This window comes from Apium graveolens, chromosome 11, assembly GCF_009905375.1.
Source record: "Apium graveolens cultivar Ventura chromosome 11, ASM990537v1, whole genome shotgun sequence".
Lineage (NCBI taxonomy): Eukaryota > Viridiplantae > Streptophyta > Magnoliopsida > Apiales > Apiaceae > Apium > Apium graveolens.
The window spans coordinates 191,515,970-191,526,414 of NC_133657.1; the positions used below are offsets into that span (position 1 = coordinate 191,515,970).

General features: G+C 33.8%; 1 protein-coding gene across 1 annotated transcript; it reads right to left on the reverse strand.

Moving 5' to 3' along the window:
- Positions 1-4,566: 4,566 nt before the first annotated feature.
- On the reverse strand, positions 4,567-5,262 carry LOC141696319 (uncharacterized). The gene has a single exon (XM_074500475.1). It carries the CDS (start codon positions 5,260-5,262, stop codon positions 4,567-4,569), a length of 696 nt encoding a protein of 231 aa, XP_074356576.1.
- Positions 5,263-10,445: the final 5,183 nt, after the last annotated feature.

A 10,445-nucleotide genomic window follows, 5' to 3' on the forward strand; every position in this document is an offset into this window, starting at 1 on the left:
AAACTCGATCTCTAAATGTAAAAATTATAATTCTCTGTGGATAGTCTATCTTTAATTTCAAACTTTTATTGGAATTACAATTACAATTTGAAATTAAAGGTTTCATAAGATGCTATTAATATTCTCTGATTTGATTTTTAAATTTTGCTCTTATATGAATTTATGTAGTTATTAGACTTTTGGGGTATATCAATAGATAAATTCTATAAGTCAAACAAGTTTATTGTTAGCACTTAGTAATACTATAGACTTTATCATCTATTTTACTTTATCTTTGTTGTCTATTCAACTCCACGCACCAGGTTTTGAAATTCATCAGGTTTGAAAGTTTGAAATAGTCAGAAGATCTATTTTACCATATAGGATTTGGGAAAAATATCAAGTTGCCCACTAGTTTCATTAAAAAATATCAAGTAGCCCCCTGCTCTCCAATTTAACTCAAGTTTAACACTGATTACATCTAATTGTACTAGCCGTTCTAGTCAACTTGTTTTTTTCCAAGCATGTGTATAATTAGGGTTCTTCATTTTATTTCTTCTAAAACACTATAATTCGTATGTAAGAGTTCAATTGGTTAGAGTAGTATCTTCTAAATATTGTGGAATCGAAAAGCCCAGTGGCTACAATCTCCACATTTTCTGTTGGATCTTCCGCTCGATATATATGCAAATGTGGTAAGAAGGCTAGAATGTATACCTTTTGGTCCCTATATAATCCTCCGCGAAGGAGATTTTATACGTGTTGTCAAAAACCGGTAAGTAGTTTCTCATAATCTTAGCGAATAATATCTCACTCGAATGCTTAAATTTTAATATTTTCCAAAATGCAAGAGACTAGATGTGATACTTTGAGTGGTATGATGGTGTGGTCGATGGAAGAGTACCCGAAAAAGTTGTAACTTTCTTGAATATTAAATGAATATTCTTGGAGGAAAAAATGAGTTTACTTATTTTGATACGAGCATTAACATATAAGTTTTAAAAATATGAAAAATGAATTATAAAAGTATTAACATACATATAAGTAATTAACTTTTTCAAATAATTATTTGAATTTATTTACAAAAATAATAAAATATACTTATACATGAATTATTGGACTTATGAGCTCGAGCAATAATTGTGCTTAAGCGGGATAAATTTTGGATAACAGCCGCCAAAAAATTTAAGACATAGTAAAAATTTGGTGTACACACACCCTCACTCCCTTTGCTTTTTCTCATATCTCAATACACTCTCACTCACCCACTTTCTCTCTCCTGTCCCACTTTCTGTCTCATATTATTCCCTCTCTCGCTAATCTCTCTAGCCTATATGTCTCTCTATCTTGTATCTTTATCTTTGTCTGTCCACCACTACTATTCTAATTGTAGTCGAGGCTTGAATTCTTTAGTTACGCCTTAAGTCATTCTTTAAACTTCATTTAATCTCTCTCTTCCCCCTCTCTCTTTCTCTCTCTCCCCCTCTCTCACTCACCCCCCTCTCTCTTGTGTTCTTGACTTAGGGGCTTTATTGCATCATTTTATAAGTTGTTATTATTATATAAGAGATTCTTCAAATGATAATTGTGTAACTAATTTGCAATTTGTGTAAAACCTATATGTTATGAATTAAAGCTGTGTAGAATGAATTTATTAAGTTTTTGAGGTGTTAATTTTCCATACCTCATTTCACAATAATTTTGTTTAGAACTATGTTTTGTTGTAATATGTGTAATGCACTTAATTTCTCAAGTTTGTTATTAAAGATTCTTTTTAAATATTTGAAGTAAGTGCACCTATTCTCGAGTGTGAGTATAGAGAAAAATAATTTATTCATAGTTATGTAAGAAACTAAGAAATTGAAATGACGAAGTGAGCTTGTTTCTTTACAAGAATTTGAATAGTGAAGAGTACTTTATTCTTCGTTATGACAAAATTTTAATTTTAGATGCCAAAATTAGATATTTTAAAAGACTTTAGAATGATTATTTTCCCTTTAATAACACTGAATTCTAATGTGAATGTGACCAATGTAAAAAAATGTGTATGTTTAAGCTTTTAAGTAATAAATTGGTTTGAATAGGATTACGAGCTAATGTATTTTAACTTCCAAGCAAGTTTAAGTTCTAACAAGCGAGGATCGAAGATGGATTAAAATTAGTTTTAATTAGTGAACTTCTATGGTAGCTTTATGGCTAGTTTACTACATTGAAAGTAAATGTATTACATTAACATTCCTTAGTATCTTTTAGCCCTTGCTATCATTCTTTTTTAAAGGATTATATAACATTAAATTACACAAAATTTTCCAAAAATATTCAATACCAGTTGCAATGTATTTTCACTTCGGCGCATTAATTTCTTGATAACTTATCCCTTCTTACAAGTATATGCAGATGGGAGACGTAATGTATCTGCACGTTGTATAAAGGCAATAATCAGCGACTTCGATAATATGTCGCTTATCACTATTAACAAAATTTAGTTATTCAATGGACAACTATTGAACTATTATATTTTTGCATCTTTTGCGGAGACTATCAGTATTAAAAAATATAAGTAGTCCATTCTTGGAGATTAAAAATGTAGCATTCCCCTTTTAACTTGGCATCTTTTCTAACAAGATCTTTGTGCTGAAATGGCATCATATGATCTGAAATAAATGTGGTCCAGAATCTAGTCTATTGGTCTTGGAATTAAATGCAAAAGTTTATATCATCCTCTATACCATAGAATAGCTAGGTTGGACTGCTAGGGTTTAACACAATTGTAATTTGTAAGATCATAAAGCGTGTCTGAATAATAATTTGGAAAATAGTTTCTGCCCCTAGAGGTAGGTGTAGTATAGTTTATAGTATAAATTGAGTGAGATGTTAATTTTTGAAGTTCTTCGTATAACGCTAATCCCGGGATATTTATCTCACATATGGAATTTATAGGAATAATAAAATGTAAAGAGAAGAAACTTGTTCTCTAGAATTTCTTAATATGATTGAGTAATTGGATATTACAATTTATAGGATTACATAGATATAGATTCACTAAACTAGTACATAGAACACTTAATTATCCAGGAATATGTAAACTAAGGTTCATGCACCAGAATCATGTATCTGTGACTTCATATTCATGTAAGGAATTAAATAGTTTTTTTGGAAGGTTCTAGTTTTATTTCAACAGCCTCCCTTAAGCTAGAATCTTGCTACACCTACCTTTGTCTTCAGTCCAGTGAACACTTCTGACTTTAATGGCTTTGTAAATATGTATGAGACTTGTTCTTCACTTCTACAGTACTTAACTTCAAGCTCTCCATTCTTGATCAAATCATGGATGAAATGGTATTTAATTCGAAAGTGTTTGCTTTTTCCACGATAAACAGGATCTTTACTAAGTACAATAACAGAGCTCTTGTCATAATAAATTTCTGGACAGTCTTGAAATTTTGCTTCAGTTCTTGTAACACCCATTTTATCCAGAGGGCTTGACAACCAGCTATAGCCAATGATATGTACTCTGCTTCCGCTATTGAGAGCGCCATAATAACCTGTTTATTTGACATCCATGATATCGCACTAGATCCAACAAAAAATACATTTCCTGATGTGCTCTTACTATCATCATGGTTTCATGCCCAATCACTATCGCAAAATCCAACAAGTTTAGGATTGCTTACTTTTTGATAATAAATTCCATCTGAGAGAGTTCCTCGAATGTATCTTAATATTCTTTTACCCGCTTCCCAGTGAGACATCCCGGGACATTCCATAAACCTACTAATTAAGCTGACCCCATAAGCTATGCCAGTTCTTGTAGCAGTAAGATACATTAGGTTTCCCTCGAATCTTTACTTAACTTCAAACCAACTGCAACTGGTGTACTAACCAAATTTGCATTTTCCATTTTGAACTTTTTCAGCAATTCTTTAGCATATTTTTGTTGAGAGATAAAAAATCCACCATTTCTTTGTTTAATCTCCATGCCAAAAAAGAAATGTAGCAGTGCCAAATCAGTCATCTTAAATTCTTTTTCCATGTTTTTTTAAAGACATTTAGATCTTCAGCATTGCTTTCAAGAATTATCAAATCATCAACATATAAGTTGATAATAAGAACACTATTATTTGCCCCTTCTTCAACATAAAAAGTGTGTTCAAATGGACACTTCTAGAAATTATTCTTTAAGAAATAACCATTGATACGGCTGTACCAAGCTCTCGGAGCTTGTTTTAATCCATAAAGGGATTTCTTTAAGTGACAAACTTTATGTTCTTCTCACTTTTTGATGAATCCTGGTGGCTGGTCTATGTACACTTCCTCTTTTAAAACACCATTTAAAAATGCCGACTTAACATCCATTTGGTGAACAATCCAATTATTTTGAGCAACAAGAGCAAGTACTAACCGGATAGTTTCAAGACGGGCAACTGGAGCGAATACTTCTTGATAATCAATGACGACCTTTTGTTTGTAACCTTTTACTACAAAGCGAGCTTTATACTTTTGAATTTTTTCATCTGCATCACGTTTAGTTTTAAACAACCATTTGACTCCAATTGTTTTCTTTCCAGGAGGCAAATCAATTAATTCTCATGTCTTATTTCTTTGAATTGCATCCATTTCTTGCTTCATGGCCTCCCTCCATTTTTCTTCTTTAGTACCCTCTTCAAAGGTGACAGGATCATTTTCCATGAATAAAGCAAATTCTATATATTCTTCTTCAAGTATTCTTCTTATTTGGCCAAAAATTTCAACTAAACTTCTCGTTTTGCGAGGTGTTGCCTCAGGACTTGAAGAAGATGCAGACTCAGAACTTGATGAAGATGTTGGTGATGCATGCAGTGGAACTTCTTCTAGAACAGTCCCAGTTTCTTCTTCTAGTAGATTGTTATCATATATGATGTTGCCACTTTCTTTTCCATTCTTCCAATCCCAAGCTGCTTGTTCACCAAATATTACGTCACGACTGATTATTAATTTTTTTGACACTGGATTGAACAACCTATATGCCATTGGATTCTCGTTGTAGCCAACAAAAATGCACCTTTCAGATTTATCATCAAGCTTTTCACGCTTCTCCATCGGTATATGAGAATAACATAGGCTTCCAAAAATTCTAAAATGAGATACACCAGGTTTGTGACCACTCAATGCCTCTTCTGGGGTTTTTCCTTGTACAACTTTAGTAGAAGCTCGATTTAAGACATAGCATGCTGATGATGCAGCTTTAGCCCAGATAGGATGAGGTAGCATTTTTGTCTTGAGCATGCTGCGCACAAGTTCCATAATAATTCTATTTTTCTTTCTGCCACCCCATTTTGTTAGGGGCTGAAACTTACTGTCAGCTGATGTTTAATGCCATTCTCTTTCAAAAAGGCTTCAAATTCTCCACTCATGCACTCACCGCATTGGTCAGAACGTTAGGCCTTTAGATCAAGTCCATTATGTTTTTCAACAAGAGCTTTGAAATTCTTGAACACTCCAAAAGCTTCTGATTTCGGCTTTAGAAAATATATCCATATTTTCCTAGTGCAATCTTCAATAAATGTGAGAAAGTATTTTTTACCTCCAAGTGAATTTTCTCGCATTGGACCACATAAATCTGAGTGCACCAGCTCTAAAGGTTGAGATGCCCTTTTTTCCATTCCACTTGGAAAAGAATCATGTTTGTGTTTTCCAAATACACAGCCTTCACAGATTTGATCTTGTTTATTGATGTATGGAATGCCTCTCACCATATGCTCCTGACATATTTTTGAGAGTGTGCTGAGGCTTAGATGATTGTATCTTAGATACCACAACCATGATTTATCCTCCACAATACTAGAGAAATAATTAAGTTATGTCTCATTTAACTTTAAAGGGAACATCTTATTTGGCGTTATTTTGATTCTCGCAATAAGGGAATTATTCTTATATCTTATTTCACACTACTCACCATTGAAAATCACATTATGTCCCTTATTTAATAATTGTCCCACACTTAAAAGATTGTGCTTCAGCTCTGGAACATAGTTGACATCACGAACAAAATTCTGGCCCCGCTTAGTTTATATTGGAACATCACCCCATCCTTGTACCAGGTGCCATTTATCATCGCCAGTTTTTACCTCTCTCTGGACAGATTCATGTAGTTTAATAAGAATGCTTTTGTGTCCTGTCATGTGGTGGCTGCAACCACTGTCAATGTACCAAATATTATTGGTGGAGACCTCTTGCTCATTAAACATAAGAAGGACTGATTATTCATTCTTTAATTCAGAACTTTCATGTAAAAAAATGGTCTCATTACTTACATATTTCAATCTCGAGTAGCAATCTTTCTTTAAATGACCAAATTTATGACAAAAATTGCATTGGATTTAAGATTGATAATTACCTCTTACTCTACCTCTAACTTGTCCATGTAATCTTCCTCTTTCATATTGATTTGCTGGACTTGCTTCATGATTTAATTGATATTGATAATTATGTGCTTGAGACCTTCCTCTTGCGTAAGAATCTGGTTGGCTTCTTCCTTTTCCACGAAAATTTCATCTGCGTCCTCTTCCATAGAAGCCTCCATAATGGAATTCTTGCATCTGGAATGCTTGCTCAGAGGGTGATGATTCAAATTATTCAATCCTTAATTCATGAGATTGCAAGGAGCCCAATAGATATTCAATTGGAAGCTCACTTAAATTTTTTGATTCCTCGATTTCAACAACTATATGCTCGTATTTCTTTGACATACTCCGAAGAATTTTTTCTATTATCCGATAATCCTTCAATTCTTCTCCATTGACCCTGAGTTGATTTGAGATAGAAACAACTTTGTTAAAGTAGTGTTCTACGGACTTTGTCTCCTTCATTCTTAATAGCTCAAACACACCCCTTAAATCCTGCAATCTTATCATCTTCACCTTGTCTTCACCTTTGTATATTGTATTAAGAGTGCTCCATGCTTCTTTTGATGTTGCTGCTGTAGAGATCCTTTCAAAAATAGCTTTATCTACTGCCTAATATATGAAAAAAGTGCTTTCTTGTCCTTTTTCCGATTTTCCTTTACAACTGCCAATTGTTGCTGATTGAGAGTAGTTTGATCAGGAGGTTCTTTATAACCAGTTTCAACAATATCCCATAAATCTTGAGAACCAAATAAAGATTTCATCATAATACTCCATTGACCGTAATTCTTTCTATTTAATCTTAGAAGTTGAGGTTGTAGTGTGTTGTTGTTGGTGGCCATATTAGAAGAGGATGTTTGATGAACAGGTTAAAAAATCGGCTCTGAACAGGTTAAGAAATCGGCTCTGAACAGGTTATTGAACAGGCTACAGAACAGGTTCTAGAACAGGCTCTGATACCAATTTCATGGGAGTAATAAAATGCAAACAGAAGAAACTTCATCTGTAAAATTTCTTAATATGATTGATTAATTGGATATTACAATTTATAGGATGTTAGATATATTAGATAATGTCATGGCTAATATGATTTATGTTTAGTTTTCAGATCTTACTTAAACAGGATAAATCAGTACTTACTGGAAGTCAGGACTTAAGGATATCAGTACTTATATTATCAGGAGATAATCATCAGAAGATGGATATCAGAACTTAAGTGTTGAAGGACGTTCAGATAAGGACAGTAGCTGATTAAAGGAAAGAAGATCGAGATAAACATAAGAAGAGATATGCATGAAGAAGGAATTCTATAAAAAATAGAATACTTGAAAGAAAAGATATTTGATTGATATATTTTAGGAAGCAGAATTATATTCCATATCAATTAGCGATTATCTTGTAACTATATAGTATATAAACACAGATATAGGGTTTACACTATAAGTGTTATCATATTCGAGAAGATTATTCATAGTAACCCTAGCAGCTCTCGTGATATTTGTTCATCACTGACAGGTAACAGTTCCATACTGTAACAGAGTTTATTATTTCAATAAAGTTTATTTTCTGTTACTTGAGATATTAAAGTTCGATTTGATTGTACTTTACACTTTATTCACCCCCTCTACAGTGTATGTGACCTAACAAGTGGTATCCGAGCCTATCTATTAACACACATACAGTTAAAGATCCAAACACAATCATGTCTGACACAGAAACTCCAACTAACTTACCAAAACTGAAGAACCACCAAAGACACAAATTCAAAGTCGGTATGAGACCATCAGAGTTCCCATACTGAGACCATCTGAATATTCCATATGGAAGGTGAGGATGACCATGTTCCTGGAAGCAACAGATCCAGAATATCTTGATAGAATCAAGGAAGGGCCTCACAAACCAACCAAGCTCGCAGTTGCAGTTGCAGGTGAAGCAGCAAATACCGTACCAAAGGAGAAGAGTGATTATACTGCTGAAGATATAACATCAATTGATAAGGATGCTAAGGTACGACACTTACTGCATAGTGCCATTGATAATGTAATGTCAAATAGGGTAATTAACTACAAGACTGCTAAGGAGATATGGGATGCTCTGGAAACAAGGTGTCAGGGAACCGATACAATTAAGAAGAACAGGAAGACAATACTCACTCAAGAGTATGAACACTTTGACTCAAAGGCTAATGAGTCATAGACTGATTTATATGATAGATTTGTCAAACTCTTGAATGATTTGTCATTGGTTGATAAGGAGTATGATCTTGAAGATTCAAACCTTAAATTCCTGTTAGCTCTTCCTGAATGCTGGGATTTGAAGGCAACAACAATAAGAGACAACTACAATCTTGATGAAACAACTCTTGATGAAATTTATGGAATGCTCAAGACTCATGAACTTGAGATGGAACAAAGAAGCAAGAGGAAATGAGGAAAGTCAAGGACGGTTGCTCTTAAGGCTGAAGAAGAATTCCCCAAGGCAGCTACCTCAAGGAAAGACAAGGGTAAACCTCTTTTCACAATGTCTGATACTGAGTCATCAAGTTCTGAAAGTGATGAAGTTGTGTGCTCTTATGGTGAAAGGGATCACAAAGATTGCATACAGGAAGTTCAGGAAGGGAAAAAAGTTTTCCAGGAAAGGCACAAGTTCTGATAAGAAGAATTTCAAAAGATTTGAGGGCAGAGGAGGAAAGTCTGATAGAGGAGATTATACCAATGTCAAATGCTATAACTGTGGTGAGAAATGCCACATATCTCCTGATTGCAAGAAAGTAAAGGGTGACAAAGGCAAGGCTCTTGTCACAAAGAAGAAAAGCTGGACAGACACCTCAGACTCTGAAAGTGAGGAGAACTATACGTTGATGGCAAATGCTGATAAAGAAAGTGCTGAGAGCAGTTATGAAGCTGCTAAAATAAAGGTACCTCAGACTACTTATGCTTTTCATACTGCTGATATTAATGAGTTGAGAAGATATCTTAAAACCATGTTTGTTAGTTATAGAGATCAAACTTTAACATGTGAAAGATTAACTTCTGAAAATCTTGCTTTTAAGAAAAAGAAATGATTTCTTAGAAAAAGAGTTAGTTATGTTCCATCAAACTCAGAAGGATAGAGATGATGCTTTTTATGTTAGGGATGAAGTGCTAAAAATGAATGAATCTCTAAAAACTGAGTTAGAAAAGGAAAAAGAGATTATCAGGACTTGGACTAACTCTGGCTGAACAACTCAAAATTTGCTAAATAGTGAAAATTGGAAAGAGGGCTTAGGTTATGGAGAGGATAAGAATGATAAAGGAACTGTAGAAATTAAGCCTGTTGTTAAGCAAAAGCCAAAATTAAAACCTGTTAAGTTTGCTGTAAAGTCTGATAATGAGAAATCAGAAGTTAAAGAGGAATTAACTTCTGACAAACTAAAACAGGAAAAGACAATTGAAGTAAACATAGGCTTAATGACTAAGAAGCAGGTTAAGCATAAGCTGAAAGATGTTAAGAATGCAAACAAGGTAAAATCACCTAGGAAAAATAGGAATGGAAAGTAAGGTGTGAATAAAAGCAATGATTATAAGCCTGTTCCTGATGCTCCTAGGAAAACGTGTCATAACTGTGGAAGTTCTAACCATCTGGCATCTTTTTGCAGGAAGAATAAGAACATAAACTCCTTACCTTCAAAATCAGGAGTTAAGAGTTAGTCTGTTAGATATAAACCACAAAATCCTTGTTTTTATTGTGGTAGTTTATGGCATGACATTTATACTTGTAAGGAATATCATAGTTTGTACTATGATTATTATCAAATAAAACCTTCTTTAAAGAAAGTTTCCATTGTTCCTTCTAGTGTAAATTCTGATTCAAAGTCTGATAGTGTAAGTTCTGATAAGAAAAATGTTAACATAAACTCTGATGCTAAATCCACTGCAAATGTTAACAAACTTAATGAGGCCAAAGGATCCAAGCAAGTCTGAGTCCTTAAAACTAATCATTAGTGGTCTTTGTGATTGCAGGGCAACAAGAAAAATATTCTAGTTCTGGACAGTGGATGTTCAGGACATATGACTGAAAATAAAGCCCTGCTATCAGACTTTA

Excerpts from the sequence above, each read along its gene's own strand:
- LOC141696319 (XM_074500475.1), bottom strand. The coding sequence starts at position 5,262 with ATGGAACTTGTGCGCAGCATGCTCAAGACAAAAATGCTACCTCATCCT.